Source organism: Grampus griseus (assembly GCF_964374135.1).
Source record: "Grampus griseus genome assembly, chromosome: 19".
Classification (NCBI taxonomy): domain Eukaryota; kingdom Metazoa; phylum Chordata; class Mammalia; order Artiodactyla; family Delphinidae; genus Grampus; species Grampus griseus.
In genome coordinates this window covers 45,313,547-45,337,118 of record NC_139013.1, presented here as the reverse complement: position 1 = coordinate 45,337,118, position 23,572 = coordinate 45,313,547, and the positions used below count along the sequence as shown (strand labels likewise).

The window sequence follows — 23,572 nt, the reverse complement described above, 5'->3', positions numbered from 1 at the left end:
TTCATTGACTTTATTCCAGCTGTCATTTTATTACTCCTTTTCCCAGTTTATAAACCTGTTTTGATGCATTTTTCATTTAGCCTGTTATTATGACATTTTCATCCATTTCTAATTTTTTAGTTTTTTTAACAAGGAATTTTCATTGTAGAAAAGTTAGGAAAGTTCGTGTAAGCAAGTATGTCTCCTGTAATCCTTCCACCCAAAGATAACATTTTTTTTGTGTAGCCTTCCTGTGTGTGTATATATTTAAATGTTTCTACGGAATTGCAACTATGCACTATAAATTGTTTTGTAACCTGCTTTTTTTATACAGTAGTAAGTAATAAATATTTTTCTTTACCGATACGTACAGATCTTTTTTTGTTTTTGTTTTTGTTTTTTTGCGGTACACGGGCCTCTCACCGCTGTGGCCTCTTCCACCGCGGAGCACAGGCTCCGGACGTGCAGGCTCAGCGGCCATGGCCCACGGGCCCAGCCACTCCGCAGCATGTGGGATCCTCCCGGACCGGGGCACAAACCCGCATCCCCTGCATTGGCAGGTGGACTCTCAACCACTGCGCCACCAGGGAAGCCCCGTACAGTTCTTTAACATTTGTTTTTTGTTAGCACCTTTTCTCTCCCCCACTTTTTTGTGGGAAAATATATATAACAAAATTTCCCATTTTAACCATTTTCAAATGTTCAATTTGGTGGCATTAATTACATTTACAGTGTTGTATAACCATTACTGCCATTTTTCCAAACTTTTTTATCACTCCGGACAGGAACTCTGTACGCATTATGGAATAACTCCCCATTCCCCTTTCCTCCAGTGTCTGGTAACCTAAGTGGAATCATATAACATTTGTGCTTATTCTGTCTGGCTCATTTTACTTAGGATAATATTTTCAGAGTTCATATGTAGTAGCATGTATCAGCACTTTATTCTTTTTATCTCTGAATAATAATGCATTGTATGTATGTATGTACCACATTTTGTTTATTTACCTGTTAATGGACACTTGGGTTCTTTCCACCTTTTTGGTATTGTGAATAATGCAGCATTGGACATTGGTGTGCACATATCTGTTTTAGTCTTTGTTTTAAATTATTTTGGGTATGTACCCAAGAGTGGAATTTCTGGGTCATACTGTAATTCTTTTTAACTTCTTGTGGAACTGCTAAACTTTTTTATGGCTGCTGCACCATTTTACATTTCTAATGTATGAGGGTTTTTGTGGGTGTTTCATACAAATGCCAAACACTAATAAGTACTTTTTGTTGTAAGCATTTAGTAAATGTGGACTACTCCCATTTTTGTTATTTTACTCTGATAATGAAGAAAGTTTTGGAAAATGAATAAAAGAGCAAATAAATAATGAAAATCACCCATAATCCTAGTATTCCAGAATAGTTACTTTTTAACATTGTATCTGCTTACAGTGTTTTTACTTTCTTGTATTTATATGTAGTTTTATTTTAGAGAACTGCATCAGTCTATAAAAAACTATTAGTGTACTATTTCAAATACGCAGTATGTCCTAAAAATCTTTCCATGTCAATAAGTCTGTATTTTTCACTTAAAATTATTTTTTTATTATGGAAATATTCTAACGGGCACATAACAAGAGAGAATAGTATAATTAGTCAACTTACGTGTGCCCATCACTCAGCTTCCACAAAGGCCAACCCATGGCCAGTCTTGTTTTATTTATACCTCCCCCCAATAATATTAAATTTTTTAAAAATTAATTAATTAATTAATTTTTGGCTGCATTGGGTCTTCGTTGATGCGTACGGGCTTTCTCTAGTTGCGGCGAGCAGGGGCTACTTTTTGTTGTGGCGCGCAGGCTTCTCATCGCGGTGGCTTCTCTTGTTGCGGAGCACAGGTTCTAGGCGTGCAGGCTTCAGTGGTTGTGGCACGTGGCCTCAGTAGTTGTGGTTCACGGGCTCCAGAGTGCAGGCTCAGTAGTTGTGGCGCACGGGCTCAGTTGGTCCGCAGCATGTGGGATCTTCCTGGACCAGGGCTCGAACCCGTGTTCCCTGCATTGGCAGGCAGATTTTTAACCACTGCGCCACCAGGGAAGCTCAGTGATTTCTTAAGATAATGAAATAGCCAGTCAGTATTCAAATTTCTATATTGTCTCAATATTTCGTAAGTTGATTTGTTCGGATCAGATCCCAGTAAGACTCATACATTGCATTCGGTGTAGAGAAGACTTTTGTTTGTTTGTTTTTGTTTTCGCTGTACGAGGGCCTCTCACTGCTGTGGCCTCTCCTGTTGCGGAGCACAGGCTCTGGATGCGCAGGCTCAGCGGCCGTGGCTCACGGGCCCAGCCACTCTGCGTCATGTGGGATCCTCCCGGACCGGCGCACGAACCTGCGTGCCCTGCATCGGCAGGCGGACTCTCAACCACGGCACCACCAGGGAAGCCCTAGAGAAGACATTTTTAATGGCTACATAATATTTTATGGCTCTACCCCCTCTTGATGGATATTTAGGGTGTTTGTACTTCTGGTATTATAAACAGTGCTATAGGTTCTCTCACCTTCTGAGATGGCCCACACTCTGTCTGTGGAGTGTGTTTCTGTCTAAATAAATCCACTTCTTACCTATCAAAAAAAAAACAAAACCAACAGTGTTATAGTGAACATTGTAGGTATATCTTTGCATGTTAACTGAATAAAGCCATAGTTTAAATTTCTATATGCAGGATAAAATTTTGATAGGGAATGCCAAATTGTACTTCAAAAGATGACATCAGTTTACATTCCCACAAATGGTGTGTGAAATCTTTTTTCTTTTCATTACATGCAAAAGGGAGAGTTAATAAGCTCTTAAAAATCATTGAGTAAAAATGAGCAGTTCAGTCAATAGAAAAATGGGTGCAGGATTTGAGCATGCCTTTCATAGTAAAAGAAATACTAGTGGTCTATAAGTGTAATATGTAAAAAGATTTTCAAGCTAATTCATAATTGAAGGAATGCCAATGAAAACAAGGTGTTGGGCTTCCCTGCTGGTCCAGTGGTTAAGACTCTGCCTTCCACTGCAGGGGACTTGGGTTTGATCCCTGGTCTGGGAAGTTCCACGTGCCTCAAGGTGTGGCCAAAAAACAGAAAAAGAAAACCACTTTGTTTGTTTTTTCACCTAGCTGATTGGCAGACATTAAAAACTTAGATAATAACCTGTCTTGATAAGGCTGTGGGTGGAGTCAGTAGCTGCAGACATATAAGGTATTCTGTTCTTGCTCATTACCTTGTGCGGATAGTGTGTTTGCTGGGATTTACACATTCTAATTGTTAAGTCTTCTGAAAGTCTTTTTAGAAATAATACAGACAGTGATTCCTTTTGCTCTAAAGAATCATAGTGTACATTTGTTGAGCACTTGTCTGTATGTAACAGGCACTATTCTAAACGTTTTTCTTATATTGTTTCAGTTTGGGCTCCCCTGTAAGCAGAGCGCGAGAGAAGGCTAGATTATTGGGAGGTAATTGCAGGAAGCAAGAGTGAGGGATCAGTGGGGAGAGATAGGGAAAAGAGGAAAAGCCAGTATTAAGGGCCCATTACTGAGGTTCCTGCTGTGGTCATTGGAAACTGGCTTCTGTCAAGACCTGCTGAGAAGCATGCAGAATGCCTTTGAAAATTGCCCACCTGAGAGTTAACAGCACCAGTTCCTCTCCCTCTTGGGTTGAAGGTTACCCCTGGGGGCATGAAGTCCCCTGTACATCCTGTTGCTCAGGCAGCTCCCAACGGGATAGATGTTCTGAGGGCAGAGAATAGAAAGACTACAGTGCACAGGTGGGATGCTTGTTAGAGTGAGACGGGTTTGAACTTGTGAGAAATTATCCATTACTGTTGCACCTGAAATCTGGAAGACATAAGAGTGGAGATTTGGCGCATCAGAAACGTGCTATGGGTGTTCACTCATAAAGCAAACTTATTTATCAATCAGATACTTAATATAGCATTTACTGTGTTCTAAGTACTTTACAAATATTGATGCATAACGTTCCCTGTAAGACAGTGCTGTTAACCCATTTATAGTAAGGGCACTGGGGTCACAAGAGAATTTAAGAAATTTGATCACACAACTAAATCTAACTCAAAGCCAGACCACCTGGTTCCAAAGTTCCTGCTCTGAAGCACATTATAATCACAGAAACTGTTTTATCGAGATTCAGCCGAAGCAACCTTTCTTGTGATGGAGGTAGTGAACCCAGCATCCTCTTGGTTATCTGTGAAAGTGTCTTTGACGGGTGATCTTTATCATCTGTATATGGACATCTTGCCTGAATAAGAAGTTTGTATTATTTAACTTTTTCTTTCTTTTCAGTGTGTTTGTAAATCATTCAAGGATAATAACCCTGTTTGCTTTTTCATAATTTAGCATAGAATCTGATGAGTTTACCGGAAGGGTTATATGCTGAGATTTATTTGGCTAACATTTATTGAGGGTCTTATGTATTTCAGACCCCGATGTAATCATTTTATCTTGCTCCTAAAAAACTACACTGGATTGTTCAAAGGGCTTTGTATTGAAGGTTTGGTATATGACTTAAAGAATAAATATGACCAGCAGTGTGATTTTATTTTAATTGAGCTGCTTCCCAAAAGTGTGCTCATTGCACACTCAGTTTATGATGGTATATTGTTACAGGTTATCTACTCCCAAATTGCTTTCCCTTTTTTATTTTTTTTTTTGTGGTTTTTCTTTGAATCAGTTTACAGAGCCCCAGAGGACAGACAGGAGAAGGGCAAGATGATTTTGTTGCTTATTATCTCTGGATATGTTTATGTTTTGTTTCAGGAATAATAATACAGTATCTGCATACCTCTGTGAAATAACCAATTCTTGTTTTTTGTTAGATTTGGCCTGGTGACTGGTTAAAATAAGAAGTGGTTATAGATTTTCTTTGGGTTTCATTTATCCATACTTCATTTTATTTGACAAAAACTATGCTTACTAGGTGCGATGCAATGTTCTAAGTACTCATTGAATTCTTTAGGAAGGTACTATTCAATTTTATAAATGAGGCAACTGAGGCAAAGAGAGATTAAGTAATAATATGCAGCTAGTTAAGCGGCAGAGCTAGGATTCAGACCCAGGCACTCTAGTGGAAGTCCAGTACTCTTTTTGTTGGTTTTTTTTTGCTGTACGCGGGACTCTCACTGTTGTGGCCTCTCCCATTGAGGAGCACAGGCTCCGGACGCGCAGGCTCAGCAGCCATGGCTCACGGGCCCAGCCACTCCGCGGCATGTGGGATCTTCCTGGACCGGGGCATGAACCCGTGTCCCCTGCATTGGCAGGCGGACTCTCAACCACTGCGCCACCAGGGAAGCCCAAGTCCAGTACTCTAACCACTGTGATGCTAAGGTCCTGCCACCAGTTTGAATTCAGTAGTCTTAATTTCTTTATCCCTCTTTTTAAAGAAATAGAAAACCCCAGTCAGATAAGCAGAGATCTCAAACTATAGATGCTGACTCAATATTAAAGTGATTTATGAGAATTATGTTGATGGCAAACATCTTCAGACAGAAAATATTTTTTAAATGCTATTTGCTTTCTTCCTTCCACTTTTATTGAGATATAATTGACATATAGCACTGTATAAGTTTAAGGTGTTGCAGCATAATGATTTGGCTTACATACATTATGAAATGATTACCACAGTTCATCTCATTTGGTACAACATTGAAGAAGTAGGGAAAAAAATTTTTTCCCTTGTGTTGAGTACTCTTAGGATTTACTCTCGACAACTTTCATGTATAACATATAGCAGTGTTAATTATATTTATCATGTTGTACATCAGACAGAAAATATTTTAACTAAAGTCTTTGCTTCTCCCTAGTTACTTATATCAAATTGCACATCTTGGAGATGATGATGAAGAACCTGAGTTTTCATCTGCCATGCCTCTGGAAGAAGGAGATACATTCTTTTTTCAGCCAAGACCACTCAAAAACCTTGTGCTGGTTGATGAGTTGGACAGCCTCTCTCCCATTTTGTTTTGCCAGGTGAGGATCTTTCCAGTCACTCCATAATGAACAGTGCTAGCCAACTGTTTCTGAATCTGAATGAGTTTAAAGTTTTAAATCCAATTAAATTAAGGTCTAGTTTAAGAGGTTCATCAGCATATCTGTGGTATTGCCAGAGTATAAGGGTGAAGCACCTAAAGGTAGTTGGGTAATTAAAAACCATTACATAAATCCTTGGGCTTAAAAAAAATTTTTTTTAATGATAAAAATCATGTTTTATAAAAATTCAGACTGTACAAAAGATAAAAAGTAAAAGTCCAATCCCCAGTCTTTTCAACCCTCTATTCCACCGAGGCTGTGCCATTAATAGCTTCCTGTGATTGCTTCCAGACATTTTCTCTGCATCTACAAGCATTTGTGTGTTACACTTTTCTTTTTAATGTAAATATGCTCATATCCTTTACAGTATTCTGAAGTAGACCTTTTATCACTTAACAGTCTGTGAATATCTATATCTCATTTTAACACTCACTTCCTCCGTAAAGTACTCCAGAGACACTGGGATCAGTCAGTAACAGAACCCTTTTGGGAACCCAAGGTGGCCCAAGATGGGATTTGTGTCTCTCACTACTGGCATTCAAGTGTAGCAGAAATTTTACCATGCTGTTGCATCCTGGATTCCTGGGGTTCCAGTGACCATTAGGCACCACCCTACCCTGTCTAGATGATTACACTTTTAGTGGAAGAGTTTTGCTCACTGTGCCACGGACACACAGTCAGTATTCAGGTACTCTTCCTGGTAAAAGTAGCAGTTCTGAAGTTAACTGCTTTTGTTCTTTCTTTTTGAGAAACGGTTAGTCCTGAGGGCAATAGAAAATAAGTATGAATAATTCCTAATTGGATTTTTACTGATTTTTTTTTTTTTCTGCTTTCATTGGAATTTGAGGAGATAATTGTGTAAATAGTTTGTAGGTCAAGAATAAAATTAACAGGAAGTTCAGGTATCTGTAGCAGGGCTATAAGCATTTTTTGCCATGTATCTCTTTACTAGCCTAGTGAGGCTTCTGGATCCCCTCTGTGAATGATATTTTTAAATGCATATAGTAATAAACATATGATAGCCAAGAGAGCAAATTATTTTTTAAATTGTGAAAAATTAGTATATGTGCTTCTGTAATGGGCTTAAAATAACAAGATAGTGCATTTAAAATAGGTGAGTTAATTTTTTAAAGAAGTCAGTGTGAAGGTTATATACACTCACAACCCACATGCTCATCCATGTTACAGTAGGCTGCACTGCCTTACAGTCAAGAATTTTCATTTGAATTGTACAGTTTGACAAAACTACAATACAAATAACTTCTTTCCATGTGTTGATCAACAAATATTTGTACTGGAAAGCAGCTCGATATCTGGGGTGACTAGTACAAGAACACATGGCTTCCCCATTTGGTGGCAAACAGCCGGGTGCAGAGTTACCCTGTAATTGGTCAGGTACATCATAGGAACGTCTGTAGTAGATAGGGCAGCTGTGGTCATGTGCGTTCTAACAGCGGATCTAGTAAATGTAATTTTGAAATAGTGATAAGGGAAATGACAATTTGGAGGTGTCTATAAACTTTAATATTGGTGACAAAGTCACACATAAAGATAATTAATTTATTGTCTATATTTTTGGTTGGAAGGAAATGCTGAGATTTCAGTTTGAGGTTATATAACAATTTCACTGATTGTAAAAAATATTTTGTTAACTCAAGAACTGATACACGTGGGACTTCTCTGGTGGTCCAGTGGTTAAGACTCCACGCTTCCACTACAAGGGGCACAGGTTTGACCCCTGGTCAAGGAACTAAGATCCCACATGCCACGCAGCATGGCAAGAAAAAAAAAAAAGAACAAGCTTTTTTGGTTGGTAAAACTTGCTGCTTCAAACTGTTTGCTTTTTGGAACATTGGGTCTTTTCCACTCTGTGCCCCCATGGCCAGTAGCAATATTTAAGTCTAATAAACTAAAAAGTGGTTTGTCGCCCTGAGAACAATCAGGGTTGGGTATGGAAAAGTAGCAGAAGTAGACATTTTTTTCCCCTTTCTCTGTGCAGATAGCTGACCTGGCCAATGAAGACACTCCACAGCTATATGTGGCCTGTGGTAGGGGACCGAGGTCATCTCTGAGGGTCTTAAGGCATGGACTTGAGGTAAGATTGGAATTTCTAGATCATATGCAGGGTTTGGAGGAAAGCATTGACAAAGCAGCCTAAGGCTTTATTCTGATGAGATCAAAGATGTATTTAATGTTTCTATGAAAGAAAAATGTTTTCTTTCTCCCCATTTCCATAAAGTTTAGAGTTTAAATTTCTTAATCCTTTAACATGTTAGCACAGTAGGCACATTTAAAAAATTTGGCAAATAGGAATCAAAGGGGAGAAACACGTCTGTTAGTTCCAGGTTCAGTCGCCATTACGTGGAGGTTAGGAAATCTGCATGGCACATATTACTCCGTTTCCTTTTAGTGTTGGTCTTTTTTCGTAGCTTTTAGATACTTATATTTTTAACTATGTTAATATTGTGTATATATTTTTGTATCTTATTACGTTCCTGATTACTGTGTGCTCTTATGTCATGTCATTATTTTTAGTTTTATTTATTTTTTGTTGTTGTTGTACGCGGGCCTCTCCCTGTTGTGACCTCTCCCGTTGCAGAGCACAGGCTCTGGACGCACAGGCTCAGCGGCCATGGCTCACGGGCCCAGCCGCTCCGTGGCATGCGGGGCATGACAGGGAAGCCCTGTCATGTCATTTTTAATGTTTTTGCAATATATTTTCACAGTGGGTAGATTAGAATTTATTTAATGAATCCTTTATTTTTTAAATATAATTTATTTTTTATACGGCAGGTTCTTATTGTGTATCTGTTTTATACATATTAGTGTATATAGGTCAATCCCAATCTCCCAGTTCATCCCTCCACCCTCCCACCTCCTGCAATGAATCCTTTATTGTTGGACTTTTTAGGTGATATGAATACTCAAAATTACCTTCTCAAATCCCACACCCTCTTCTCATGATGGTTCTAGTGTTGATGGCTTTTAGCAAGTACACTGGACTTGATTTTGTTAGGAGTAAAATAAAGCTGTTTCTGACACTTTGCTCTTAGAGGTTGTGGTTGAGCAGGCTCCAGGCTCTTAGAGTCCCACTGCCTGTTTTTGGAAATTTTTATTGGAAGACAGGGAAGATGACCTTGGTTTTGAATTCTGGCTCTACTACTTAATAGTTATTACTAAGCTTTATAGGACCCGCCTTAAAGGATTGTTGTGTGAATTAAATGAGAATGTGTGTGAAGCGCTTAGCTTAAGTTCTGGCACATAGTAACTGTTCAATAAATGTTAGCTATTAATATTGTAGTTTCAGAGAATTCAAAAAATTTTGACTGCCAAAATATTCATCAGGTCACCAAATTTTCGATGACTTGAACCCAATTTAGACCAGTAGTTCTTTTTTTTTTTTTTTTTTTTTTTTTGTGGTACGCGGGCCTCTCACTGCTGTGGCCTCTCCCGTTGTGGAGTACAGGCTCTGGAGGCGCAGACCCAGCGGCCATGGCCCACAGGCCCAGCCGCTCTGAGGCATGCAGGATCCTCCCGGACCGGGACACAAACCCGCGCCTCCTGCATCGGCAGGCGGATGCTCAACCACTGTGCCACCAGGGAAGCCCTAGACCAGTAGTTCTTGATTAGTTACTTACTGCTAATTGGATCCTGTCAAGCATCTGATTAAAGCAAGTGCTCAACACAAAAAATACATATATGCATTAACAGAAAATTTTGTGTACCGTGTAAGAGTTAAAGGACCCAATTAAGAATCATTGTTTGTGAGTCATCTGCTTCCTCCTAATTTTTTCCAATTATATTAAAAAAATATTATGTTATATAAAACTATTTTTAAATTGTTGGATGTTTCTTTTTTCCTGTATATCTATTTGTTGAACCTTGTTGTCTAGCTAGATTATGGTCTCAGTTGAACACGGTCACTGTCAGATATTACATTTGGTGTATAGAGTGTGGTATACCTGACATTTACGTTTTATTGATGGTGAAGTTTTCCAAGATTCTCCTGTACCACGATCAGGTATTCCTGCTATTATCACATCAGTAAACCAACAAAAGGGTAATGTCTTTCATATATATACTAGCGTTCTTCCTATAAGATGTAGTTCCACTGTACAGTATAATAGGCTGCCTAATTTTTTATTTCTAGGTCATTTAAAAAACACTTAATAAAATTTTTATTTTTGAATGGTTTTAGATTTACAGAAAAATTGCAAGGATGTTACAGACAGTTAATGTATAACCCACACCTAGTTTTCTCCTCTAGATCATTTTGAGTTCATCTTATGTATTGCATTTACTCTCATTTGAGAGCCTATAGGCCATTCACAGGATTCTTGACTCTGACCTTAAGGAGCATAAGAACCTAGTAGGAAGGACAAAACAATTCCTCAGATCACTTTTTAGGTGGTGAGGTTTAGGTCCTAAGAGGTGGTGATTGTGATTCCTGTGAGAACTTATGAGGAAGACATGACTGCCAGCCAAGAGAATAAGGGAAGATTTTTCCTAAAGAATGTGGCATTTGAATTGTTCTGTGAAGGGAGATGGAATTTGGCCTTGAGGGAACAAAGAAAAGAAATGGAGGGCTTCCCTGGTGGTGCAGTGGTTAAGAATCTGCCTGCCAATGCAGGGGACACGGGTTCAATCCCTGGTCTGGGAAGATCCCACATGCTGCAGAACAACTAAGCCCGTGTGCCACAACTACTGAGCCTGCGCACCAGAGCCCGCGAGCCACAACTACTGAGCCCGCATGCCACAACTACTGAAGCCCGCGTGCCTAGAGCCCGTGCTCCGCAACAAGAGAAGCCACCGCAGTGAGAAGCCCAAGCACCACAACGAAGAGTAGCCCCTGCTCGCCACGACTAGAAAAAGCCCGCGTGCAGCAACGAAGACCCAACGCAGCCAAAAATAAAACGAATACAATAAAATCAATTAAATAAATACATTTTCAAAAAAGAAAGAAATGGGATGCTAACTTAGATGGACTGTTTCATTCCCACGTGCTCACTTTGAGGAGGATGCAGGCATGTTATACCCAAAGGAAGTGTTTGGTCTTGGCTGCAACAACTGTCCTAGATGTTCCATCACTTCTTGCTGAAGTCTATTATGGGAATTGCCAGTGCCTCTAGCGTTTTGGTTCTTACATTCTTTTTGACTAGATGGTTCCAGTGTTTTAATCAAGTATACAGTGTGAGCCCTGCTATGTTGGGACTGTATTATCTAGTGTAGTTGTAAGCAAGGGGCTGAGTTTCATGCTCACTGGATCTGTGATTTGTCTCCTCTCCCTGTCAGGTATCAGAAATGGCTGTCTCAGAGCTACCCGGTAACCCCAATGCTGTCTGGACAGTGCGTCGGCACATTGAAGGTAAGCAGCCCTTTCCCAACAGTCAAAATGAGGGTCTGGGTGCCACTGACAATAGAAGGCTTAAGAGACTGCATTCATAATGCTTCTATATCACATCATCTAGCACCATATACTAGAAACTTCTTCTGACTCAACACCATGTTTTTGAGGCTCTCCCAATCAGGGTGCCTTCACTTACTACTTTTTGTACACATGGGTAAGGGGAGCATAGGGTGGCTGTTAATATTCAGTACATATACACTTGAGTATCATAGATAGAGCTGTCGTATGTTGTGTTCTTTGACTATTCATCTTTAAGATACTCTTTCCATTTGTGTGAGGAGTATGGTGTAAGGGAAAGTTTTTGCTTCTTTTTTCTTCAACGATGTTTTCTCTCTTATTGTGCTGAAATCACAGTGAAATTAAAGGTATTATTCTGGGTATTAAGAGATTGGTAAAGCTTGTTAATGCTCAATAGGTATAATAGTTGTGTTTAAGGAAAGCGGAGGTTGATTGAATGGAATCAGAATTTTAGAGTGAGTAGAAAAGAAGAGATGGAGGAAAGAGGAAGTCTGAGCTCCAGAATAAAAATGGTCACCTCATCCTAAAAAATTCAAAGTTATGCGAAAATTCATTTTAGTGCAATAGCAGGAAAATCTTGTGACAACTGAATTTCATTCCCTTAGAGATGAAACTCAATTCTCATTTTCCCTTTGATTCTTTGGGATCGTAGGTCATTTCTATTCCTAGACCTCATTTTCTTCTTGTTCCCTCAGGAATGTGGGACTGGCCAATATACAAAGCTTTTTAAAGAAAACAGCTGGAAATCTTCCTGCTATTTAGATGTTTTGGTTGTATGGAACAAATTTAAGGGAGCTGGGAAATGTGGAGGAGGGAAATCTCGTTTCTATTAATAGAGTACACATTTTAGTGGATTTTGTCTCATGTAAGCATTGGAATCCAATCTGAGTTGAGTAGAAAGAAAAAAAAGTGAATAGGAAATTAGTAGGTTCATTTTAGCTGAAAAGGTAATTATTGGATGATTGGTTTTGAAAGATTTCCCCATTTTGTGTAATGTCTTCATAAAGAAACTGGTCACTGTTGATGTTCAGCTTTAGCTTGGTGGCAGATTGGCTGGTTGATATTTAGGCTCTTGAAAACATTTCCCAGACTGTTTGAATTAGAAAGAGCCTTTGAGATAAAACCTAGTTTGCTCCTCTTTTTTTGTTTGTTTTTGTTTTCACTTATTAAACTTTACTGTAAAATCAATTTAGATATGCAGGAAAGTTAACCCCTCATTTTTATGAAGAAGGCCGAAAATCACAGGCGTTGACTATCCCAAGATAGGGCACCTAGGTAATAGAGACTGAAAGCAGTGTCTCCCGAATCTCAATCCAGTGTTCATTTGACTAACCCTATAGTGAGTTTGGGTCATGCTGGTTTTCTAGGATAAGTTCAGTATTCTCATCCTGCTACCTTGTAATTAAGATAGGACTCTACTCTCAGGGCATGTGCCATCTAAAAAAGAAGATAAGTATAAAAAACTGTTGTGGGCTTCCCTGATGGCGCAGTGGTTGAGAGTCCACCTGCCGATGCAGGGTACACAGGTTCGTGCCCCGGTCCAGGAGGATCCCACACGCCGTGGAGCGGCTGGGCCCGTGAGCCATGGCCGCTGGGCCTGCACGTCCGGAGCCTGTGCTCTGCAACGGGAGAGGCCACCACAGTGAGAGGCCCGCGTACCGCAATCAAAACCAAAACAGAAAACTGTTGTGTGTTCTGATGTGATGAAAGGCACAAGCATGTTGCCAGGAGGGGTTAGAGAAGAGGGAACAGGCATGTATTTGAGAATCAGGAAAGGCTTTTGGGGTAAGTTAGATAAGTTCGTGATCTGTGGTATGTTGCATGATGGAACTTGTAGCTGAAAAGTTTTGTCCTCTAGATACCAAAATCTAGGAAATGATTACATCCTGATAAATTTTACTCTTTAGAAACTATAATTTGGGTGATCACCCACAAAACAGGTCAAGTTCTCTCTGTTCATTCTCTTTCCAGATACCCTAAGTTACTATTTCACATGTCCACACATGCTGCAGTCTTCCAGGCAACTACTAACCTTGGCTGGTACTTGGTGATGCACACTACCAATACCAAGCCTTTTTTTCTCTTCCACAGGTGGCTGGTGAAGGTGCTGATCACCACAGGTGTGTACCTTGTACCTATTGCTAGGGTCTACTATGGGGTCTTAGAGATTACCCAGGGAGAGGGACCTGCACAAAATATTGAGGCTGCCCTGGTAGCATCTTTCAGAGGGTAACTTTGCAGTTGGCTCTCCATGTGCAGTGTTAGTGGTGCACACCCATCTGCCTGTATGTTAAATAGTTTGAGGCAGGAATCACTTTCTCCTACAGAATATGGAACATTTGATTAATTTGCCTCTCATTAAGCTAAAAGAGGCTGTGGCTAGAAAATCTTAACTTCATACTCTCTCTTGATGTTTTTGTAATGTTCCACATGTACTGACTGAAAGATTAGGTCCTGGAGAAAGCCCCCCTTTTTCTCTTTTGAGTATAAGCAAGACTGTGCTGAGGCAAGACAAGCACTGAGTAGTCTGAGTATAGAGTGAGAGTGAGACATTGGAGGCCTAAATCATCTGGATGGTCACTCACTTTTCCCTTTGGAGTAGTGAGCTGTTTTTTGAGCCTGAGATACTAAGGCAGGGGAGAGAAGAAGAAAGCATTCCCTCTTCTGTGGGCTGCTTCCGTATTGCTCAGACAGATAGAAGTCCTTTTTAACTGAGACAAAGATGCATTCTCATATCCTAATAGATTCTTCACTGAGGGTTGAACTAATGGTCATTTATATGAAATTTGAAACCTCTGGAAGAAGGCAACATAGATTTCATAGTTCATAGTCATTTATCTTGAGTGAAGCTTGATTTTGTTCTGAAGTCCACCTTTTAACCTATAACCTGCCTAGGACACAAGAGCAGCTTATCTGTTTCTGGTCCTCCTGACTGTAGAATGGAAAGGGTAGAAGTTACAGTGTGCTTAGTATTTACAGGGTAGTGGATATTTTGAGGAAATCCGTGATGTAAAGGAGCTTTCAGGTGTCAGTCATTGCTTTACTCCTTGTTGAACTGCCCAGCAAGCATAAGACCCTATTTAAGTCCACCAAGCATCTCTTTATTTTTATACCTGAGCAGTCTGGGACCTTGGGTCAGAGGAAGGATAAGGGCCCAGGCAGTCCTTTTTCCCTCACTCCCCTCATTCTCTGCTTGTAAGTTATAAATGTGTGGTTTCTTTTCTGGAAGCCCACCTTTTCCCTTGACTGAAAGAAGAGCCTGAAATCCTGACCAGTTTGAGCCCGTTTTTGTTTGGCTTTAATTTGCTCTGGCACAGCTTTTAAGATACAAGGTTTCAGTGTTGAGAACATGGGAAAGGACACGATATTTATATAATGTTAAAATTAAGCAATTCCTGTTACTTTTACATACCAGAAATTTCCAGTTCAAAAACTGAGAGCTGGAGCAAAGCTTCCAAGCTTGGTGTTGTGTGGAGAGTGAAGATGGTTTTGTTGTGTGCTATTAAGGCATCCATTTCAGAGACGACCACGTCCACACTCCATGTTTTATGATGGCGAACAGTGCGGTCTTCTTACAAAGCCATTTTATAAGGTGTCCCCAGGCATGCGATACATGTTGACAGTTATAGTAAAGTAATCTAAGACAAATTATCTGCTTGTTCAGTGTTATTCCTTATGATGGAACCCTTGCTCTGGATTCCTGGTGTAGCCATTAGATTATACCCATTGGGAAAGATCTTTGATCCTTGCCTTTCAGCCACTCATTCAGTGCACACGTATTATTAACTGAAGCAACAGTTTTGCAGAATAGTACTTACCCTTACTATGAGGCATCCTCATAAATTATATTTATTTCTATATATTTATTTTAAAATGCTGATTGCAGTCCACAAAATTGATTTTATGTCCTGCTAATAGGTCAGAATGCTACTATAGGTTATACCAATAATACATTTTCATCTGGCCCCTTTTTCTGTAAAGAGCACTGATTCTGCTGAACTCATTGAGTAATCTTAGTTCAGCTGAATGACCCTTGGAGCACTCAATCCATACTGTGTCCTTGATGTGAGTGGGGTGGATCAGGCCTATGGTGTTGAGCTCTGACAGGGACTCAGGCAAGCAGGATCCTTCAGCTGCTTCTGCTAAGACTGAGGTAGCCACTCTAATTTAGTACCTTGTGTGCTTGTCATTCTATCCCTTGTTTGCCTGATTTCTGTGTGAAGGGGACAAGAAGAGGGGAATTGATACAGAAAATTCAAATGTAAAGTAGGAAAATCTCAATTCATCTCAAAAAAATGAAAATACATTTATTCAGCATTTATCAAGCTTTATGCCAAACATTGTGCTGGATGTGGGAGATACATACAGAAGTTGTTTTATGTTGTAGGGTGGAATGTGTAGGAAGTAGACAGCTTTTAACTGTGGGATCTGTGTGAGAAACTTTTGGGGTTGCCTGTATACCTCTGACCTCCTTGAAAAACTTGTTGGTGTTTGTTTATCCAAGTGCATTTTATTAAATGAAAAGCAAGTTCTAATAGGATTGCTCATGACCATCGAATGGTGATATTTTTAAATGTGAAAAACTAGAGAGTTCAAGGGCTCACAATATAAACTACCACCACCACCCACCCCCTCCCTGGTTATCCAGTGTTCTTACATCATTCCTTTTGGGACATCCTAGGATTCTCAGTTTCCAACCCTAGAATGTCTTAGTCTCTTGGAGGCTTAAGTAATCACTATTTTATTCATTAGGTCTTGTGTTCTCACATAAGATACTTTTGGAAGAAAATGGGGACCTTCCTTGGTTATAGGGAGTATCTCTTAAGAATGGATTGTGATTGGCATCTGAAACTGTAGCTTCAGTACATATAAATATTGTATACAAAATTTCCTCTTTGTTCTCTCGCATTTTTCTAGCAAATGTCTCAAGAAAATATTAATTTTCAAAGGTATTAGATGTGGGCATGTCTAGTTTATGTACTATTTAGCCATTTAAGGAAGCAAAGTATATCTGTAGGCTGTTATGACCTTTAATTATCTTTTGGATCATCCTGTGCTGTTTGCCACATGACTGTGTGTGATGACTACACATAGAAGAAGTGCCTTGGAAAGTTTCTGAAGAGAATGCTTAGTGTGTCTCATTTGGCTTTGTAACTAATGAGTTCTTAGCTAACCCACTTCTTTCTTCTCTTTCCTTTTCAGATGAGTTTGATGCTTACATCATTGTGTCTTTCGTGAATGCCACACTTGTGTTGTCCATTGGAGAGACTGTAGAAGAAGTGACTGACTCTGGGTTTCTGGGCACTACCCCAACCTTGTCCTGCTCCTTGTTAGGAGATGATGCCTTAGTGCAGGTGAGGATTCTCAGAGAGCTGCTTAACCTGCTCACCTTACTTTGTCCTTTCTTTGACCTCATTATGGTGTAGATTGCTGGGTTCACATTTAAGGAGCTTTGAACTTCTTTGAAATGGATGCTGCAAAACATGAACTTTTTTGAAGTTAACCTTGCCTGGGACCTCTTAACTCTTTTTTGTCATTGACCCAACTGGTGCCTCAAATACAGTGCCTCTAGATCTGACAGATCTGATACGTGTGAGGGTCATGCTTGAGTGATGAGTCAAATTGCTAAAGTTGGGTTTCTTTCTGTTACTGCCTCAAGGTGTATCCTGATGGCATTCGGCACATACGAGCAGACAAGAGAGTCAATGAGTGGAAGACTCCTGGAAAGAAAACAATTGTGAAATGTGCAGTGAACCAACGACAAGTGGTGATCGCCCTGACAGGAGGAGAACTGGTCTATTTTGAAATGGATCCCGTATGTTATTTTACCATTCACTGTGGGACTTAATGTAGGGTTCAGAGGTGAAGATGGGAGTTGCAGTCCAGGTATCTAGATTACATATTCATGAGAAAGGGAAATGAACACTACCAAATGTAGAATAGTTGGCTGGTGGGAAGCAGCAGCGTAGCACAGGGAGATAGGCTTGGTGCTTTGCGATGACCTAGGGGGTGGGAAAGGGAGGGTGGGAGGGAGGGGATATGGGGACATGTGTATGCATATGGCTAATTCGCTTTGTTGTGCACACAAAAAACTAACACAGTATTGTGAAGCAGTTATACTCCAATAAAGATCTATTAAAACATAAAAAATAAAATTTTAAAAATGAAAGGGAAATGAGAAGGGAAAGTGTCCTAAAGCCCTTTACAAGGGGGTTGGAGGTGGATATGTTTTCATGTCTTTAATGCTAATTGGAGTTATGAAATGCCATCTTAGCAATGAAACACTTTTTCTGCCCTGCACACTCTAGTTTTCCACCAGATACTTGCCATATGTTTAGTTTCTGCAATCTGAATCAATTTCAGAAACTTATTTTACTTTTATATATGGAAGGATGTCAGGTGTGTTTAATTATGTTCTTAAGAAGTCTCTGGTTGTGGCCAACTTGTATAGTCCAACTGTACCTATGAGTGAGGGGTTTTGTCTTTAAATGCCATATTTGAATTCTCTTTCACCCAGAGTATTTTCATGAACAAATAAACAATTTTATGTATTTTCATTTCCTGAGAGCTAGGTTGGCTTAGAAAATTTGTGGTGCATTATACTTGTCAAGGGTCTCTTGATTCTCTTGTCAGTAATTTTGCTTTCCATTAGCCTGTAGAGTTTAATCTTGGAACCTTAGGTAGAGATATTCTTGGTCATTGATTATAGTAAGAAGAGTGCGAGGAAGCAAAAAGGAACTTAACAAGCTCCCTTTGTTCTCCAGGCCCAGGGTTTGGGGGCAAGTTGGAGTGGTTTGTGACCTCTCTCTGTCTTCATTCCTGTAGTCAGGACAGCTGAATGAATACACAGAACGGAAGGAGATGTCAGCAGATGTGGTGTGCATGAGTCTGGCCAACGTCCCCCCTGGAGAGCAGCGGTCTCGCTTCCTGGCTGTGGGGCTGGTGGACAATACTGTCAGAATCATCTCCCTGGATCCCTCAGTGAGTGTCACTCTCAACTTTAAGGATCTTCCACTTGGAACCTGAGCACCTGACCCATTTTTGATGTCCCTCTCTGAGATCAGCTGGGCTGGACCCTGAAATCTCCACCTGCTGCTTCTCCTGATTATTGTAGCAGCACACCTCAGGAGTCTTCTGCAGTGCCTGCTTCTTTGGCTTATGGCTTGATTCCCTTTTTTAGTTTAAACAGAAACAAAAAAAAAAATCCAAGACTGTGTTTACAGAAAAGGGCCTTGGATGACTTTAAAGAGGTGCCCTTTGCATATTTACTTTTACCATTATCCACTTTTGCAAAAAAAAAAAGGAAAGCACAATCCTCTCCAGAGATTGTTTTAAGGTTCAGTCTAAATAGAACTCCTTTTTCAGGTTTTCCCTGTCCATGAGAAAGAGTTGTTCTTCACTTCTAGAATTAGATTTCTCTGGGTAGGTTTTTTCCAAAATTGGTCATTTCCCATGTTTTATTCTTTTCTCTTTCCCCCTTAGGACTGTTTGCAACCTTTGAGCATGCAGGCTCTCCCAGCCCAGCCTGAGTCCTTGTGTATTGTGGAAATGGGTGGGACTGAGAAGCAGGATGAGCTGGGTGAGAGGGGCTCTATTGGCTTCTTATACCTGAATATTGGGCTACAGGTAAGAGATCTAGAAACTCACATTGTTGGTGTCATGGCTTCTTTTACTTTCATGACTCCTTTGTTCAATACTGTGCCTATGGTTTCAGTTACCCACCTTATGAGAAGTGAGCAATGCTGCTCTGTGTTCCACTTACTTCACCTCTAATTAGAACAAATCAGGCCTAGAAAAAAGTATTTTTATGAAGAGCTTTTGATAAAAATGCTTAGCAATCGCTGTTCTGTGGCAGAACTAGATGGGGTTCTTAAGAGTTGCCTGTACTCACAGTATGCACCTTTTGAAACTAATACGGTTGTCCTTTGGTATCCTTGGGGGATTGGTTCCAGGATCTCCCTTGGATACCAAAGTCTGAGGATACTCAAGTCTCTTATATAAAATGGCATAGTAATTGCATATTCTCATACACTTTAAATCATCTCTAGATTACTTAATTACCTAATACAAGGTAAATGCTATATAAATAGCTGCTGCAAATTCAAGTTTCGGTTTTTGGAATTTTCTGGAATTTTTTTTTTTCCCCTCAAATATTTTTGATCTATGGTTGGTTGAATCCGTGAATTCAGAACCCCTGGATACGGAGGGTCTCACAGTTCATAATGGGCTCCAAGAGGGCCCCTAGATGGTCCCTGTTGTCAAAGCACCTGAGCTCTTCATGGCCCAAAAGGCAGGAACCTAAGGATCAGAGATTGTCAGGGGTTTTGACCATATATTGATACTTTTTGTTTTCATCTAGGCCAGGTACTTTTTGCTTTTTAATTTCACTTCCTAATTTAGAATTTCTCAAACATGCCCAGGAGTTAGACTAATGTAATGCACCTCCGTGTACTTATTACCAGTTATCAGCACTTTGTCTTTTCCCCTTCTTTTCTTTTTCCTGGAGTATTTTAATGCAGATCCAATATGGTATATAGTTTCATCTTTAATTACTTGAGAATGTAGCTGTGCCGAGGGGTGTGTGTGTGTTGAGGCCTTAATATGATCATGCTCAACAAAATTTAACAATTCCTTTGTTTGTTTATGGCTGGCTGCGTTGGGTCTTTGTTGCTGCGCACAGGCTTTTTCTCTAGTTTTGGTGAGTGGGGCCACTCTTCATTGCAGTGCGCGGGCTTCTCATTGCAGTGGCTTCTCTTGTTGCGGAGCACGGCCTCTAGGCACACGGGCTTCTGTAGTTGTGGCTCGAGGGCTCTAGGGTGCAGGCTCAGTAGTTGTGGCACACGGGCTTAGTTGCTCCGCGGCATGTGGGATCTTCCCGAACCAGGGCTCAAACCCGTGTCCCCTCCATTGGCAGGCGGATTCTCAAACCACTGCACCACCAGGGAGGCCCTAACAATTCCCTAATGTCATCTGATATCCCCATATTCTAGTTTTCTCCTTTTTTTTTCTTTTCCCAAAAATGTTTTTACATTTGGTTCTACTCGGGATCTACATAAAGCTGTCCACAGTTTTCATCTGCTTGATTTATCTTTTTATGTTTCTTTTAATAACTGTCCCAACCTGTTAAAAAAAATTTTTTTAAAGAAACCAGATCACTTTTCTTGTGGAATTTCCCACCTTCTGGATTTGACAGAGTCATTCCTTGTGTGTTTAATGTTCCTGCAAACTGGTGGGTAGATTAGACCATGCTATCCATTAAAAATATAATGCAAGCCACAGGTCTAATTTTAAGTTTTTCAGTAGCCACAAAAAAGGAACAGATGGAGTTAAATTTTAATGTTTTATTTAACCTAGTATATCCAAAATATCATTTCAATTTGTAGTCAGTAGAGAATTAAGATATTTTATGTTTTCTCCCTTTTATTTTTTTGGGTATGGGGAGAACTAGGTCTCTGAAATCTGCTATTTGGTACTTTGCACTTAACAGCACTTTTTTTAAAAAAATTATTTTTGGCTGCATTGGGTCTTCGTTGCTGCGCGCAGGCTTTCTCTGTTTTCTCTACTCTTAATTGCGGTGCGCAGGCTTCTCATTGCAGTGGCTTCTCTTGTTGCGGAGCACGGCCTCTAGGCTCACGGGCTTTCAGTAGTTGTGGCTCGCAGGCTCCAGAGTGCAGGCTCAGTAGTTGTGGCGCACGGGCTTAGTTGCTCCATGGCATGTGGGATCTTCCTGGACCAGGGCTCAAACCCGTGTCCCCTGCATTGGCAGGTGGATTCTTAACCACTGCGCCACCAGGGAAGTCCTAATAGCACACTTCTAATTCTGACTAACCACATGTGGCTTGATGGCTATAGTATTAGATAGCACAGACCAAGAGGTTGATTAGATTTGTTTTTGGTGAGGGACAAGAATATTTTTATAGGTGCCATTTGTTTTCCTATTATATCCGGTGGCGTATGAAGTCTGGTTGTCCCACCTAATTTAGTGATGTTAGAATGTTAGTATCTATTTTGAATGACCTGTTTTAAAGCTCCCTGTCCATCTTTTACTTAATAACAGCCAGTGATACACATTGCTTAGATTCATTAGGGGTTGGGAAGTGATGGTTTTCTATTTTGTTCTTTAATTAGCTGGAACTTTTCTCTAGAGACAAAATTTGCTTTATATCTTTGCTTACCCTGAAGTACAGTTCATATAGGGAAAGGATAAATATTTCATTTTTTTCCCCTTTGCTCACTTATTTTCAGAGTAAGGAGTTGGTGCCGTAGCATACTCCAATGAAGACTGATGAAGTGTTTGTTTTGTTTTGTTTTTTAAATAACATTATGAACTTGCAGATTTTATAATATTTGTGCATCAAACTATTGTAGTTGTTTTGGATGCTAAATTGCCACATTTTAGATGAGTGGGAATTCCCCTTTCAAGTTGGCTCCTTTGTCCTTTTAACATGACCCCACTATCTTTGGAGGCTTCTTCCTGGCATAACAAAGTGCCCCACACACATTTGGAACATTCTTGCTTCAGACCTGAAGAAGCCATTTCTCTTAGGATTCTTATTCTTTTTAAGGGAAATGGTATTTAGAGACCACAATAGGCGTGGATATTAAACTGTGCATATATCTTAAAACTTAAAATTATGAAGAAGAGTTTAACATACTTGGTAAAAATATTTTTAAGGATACACAGTGAAAAGTAACTGTGCTTTTCACTTAGTAAATACTCAATAGCTATTTGAGTGAGAGTGATTTAGGAGAGAGTGAATGAATGGCTGGCTGATTAGTATATATTTAAACCACCTAGTCATTTCCTTCCATTTGCTCTGAAATTAAGTAGCTAAAGAAGCTTCCATTATGTATAGGCTTTAACCACTCCTCTCCTTTTTATTAGAATGGTGTGTTGCTGAGAACAGTCCTGGACCCTGTCACTGGGGATCTGTCTGACACCCGCACTAGGTACCTGGGGTCCCGTCCTGTGAAACTCTTTCGTGTCCGGATGCAAGGCCAGGAGGCAGTAAGTAATGAAAGGGGCGAGATAGTGTTTTTGGATGTTAGTGGCATCAGCTGAGAAAAATCCCCTTGGTATAAATTTTGCTGTCATTAATTCACCAGTGTTGTAGTTAGTTGACATTAGCTTTATCTTGATTAGTTTCCTTCATGTGGGAAGTCTTGGGTCCCTTAATCTAGAGCTTCTTAACTGGATTTCCATGGCACTGTGCCATGATTTGGTTATAGGTGAGTTAGAATACTGATCCCTTCAATCCTGAGGCTGAGCAAATGGAGTATACTGACAGTTAGCTGGAAACCTCCGATGTAGGATACCACTACCCAGGAGCAACCTGGTATCAGTGTCATGGCTTACTGTGTAATGTGAAAGAGGCTGGGAAACATTGTGTCCTTTGTAGCTAAGAATATCAGTGTTGCCGGGTGCTCTGCTAGTTCTTTACTTGTTACTGCATTTAATACTTGCAACTATCCAGCCTTGTGATAGTATTCCCAATTTACACATGTGGAAACTGGGGCTCAGAGATTGAGTGATTAGTAGGTCATCTGGCTAATAGCCAATGCTTTTAGCAAATAGTAAGCCATACTGCCTCTTCTCTAGGCCTGTTTTTCTTAAGGTAGCCCTTTAGGTTTCTAAAATTCCTTGGGATATTCTGCACACTGAAATTTGGGGATAGGATAATTTGGTTAGCATACCATGTTTGGGCTTTTCCCAAGCTTATTGGAGATGTTTTTCTTTCCTCAGGTGTTGGCCATGTCAAGCCGCTCATGGTTGAGCTATTCTTACCAATCTCGTTTCCATCTCACCCCCCTGTCTTACGAGACCCTGGAATTTGCATCTGGCTTCGCCTCTGAACAGTGCCCTGAGGGCATTGTGGCCATCTCCACCAATACCCTGAGGTGAGAGAGCCCCACAGTTGAAGCCCCGCAAGAGGCTGCAGAGAGCTGACTTTTTGCCATGGCACTAGTGTTGTAATTGAAACCTTCATTTGGCTCAGGATTTAAGTACCTGGTAGCCAAGTCTTGGTGTTTGGGAGTTTTAGCTTCTGTTTAGACCTTCAGTGCCAAGTTTTTATACTCAGCAGTGTAGTTC

The 23,572-nt window shown here is 40.3% G+C and overlaps 1 protein-coding gene across 2 annotated transcripts in view; it reads left to right on the top strand.

The window, feature by feature from the left end:
• Positions 1-23,572, top strand: part of SF3B3 (splicing factor 3b subunit 3) — a 48,208-nt gene that overhangs the window by 14,369 nt on the left and 10,267 nt on the right. For both annotated transcript variants that reach the window (XM_082677524.1, XM_082677525.1), the window contains exons 9-17: positions 5,831-5,996; positions 8,056-8,151; positions 11,349-11,421; positions 16,684-16,835; positions 17,141-17,296; positions 18,307-18,462; positions 18,964-19,107; positions 22,367-22,489; positions 23,225-23,379. In XM_082677524.1, the coding sequence (XP_082533650.1) occupies positions 5,831-5,996; positions 8,056-8,151; positions 11,349-11,421; positions 16,684-16,835; positions 17,141-17,296; positions 18,307-18,462; positions 18,964-19,107; positions 22,367-22,489; positions 23,225-23,379 (1,221 nt within the window). The remainder of the gene's footprint in view (positions 1-5,830; positions 5,997-8,055; positions 8,152-11,348; positions 11,422-16,683; positions 16,836-17,140; positions 17,297-18,306; positions 18,463-18,963; positions 19,108-22,366; positions 22,490-23,224; positions 23,380-23,572) is intronic.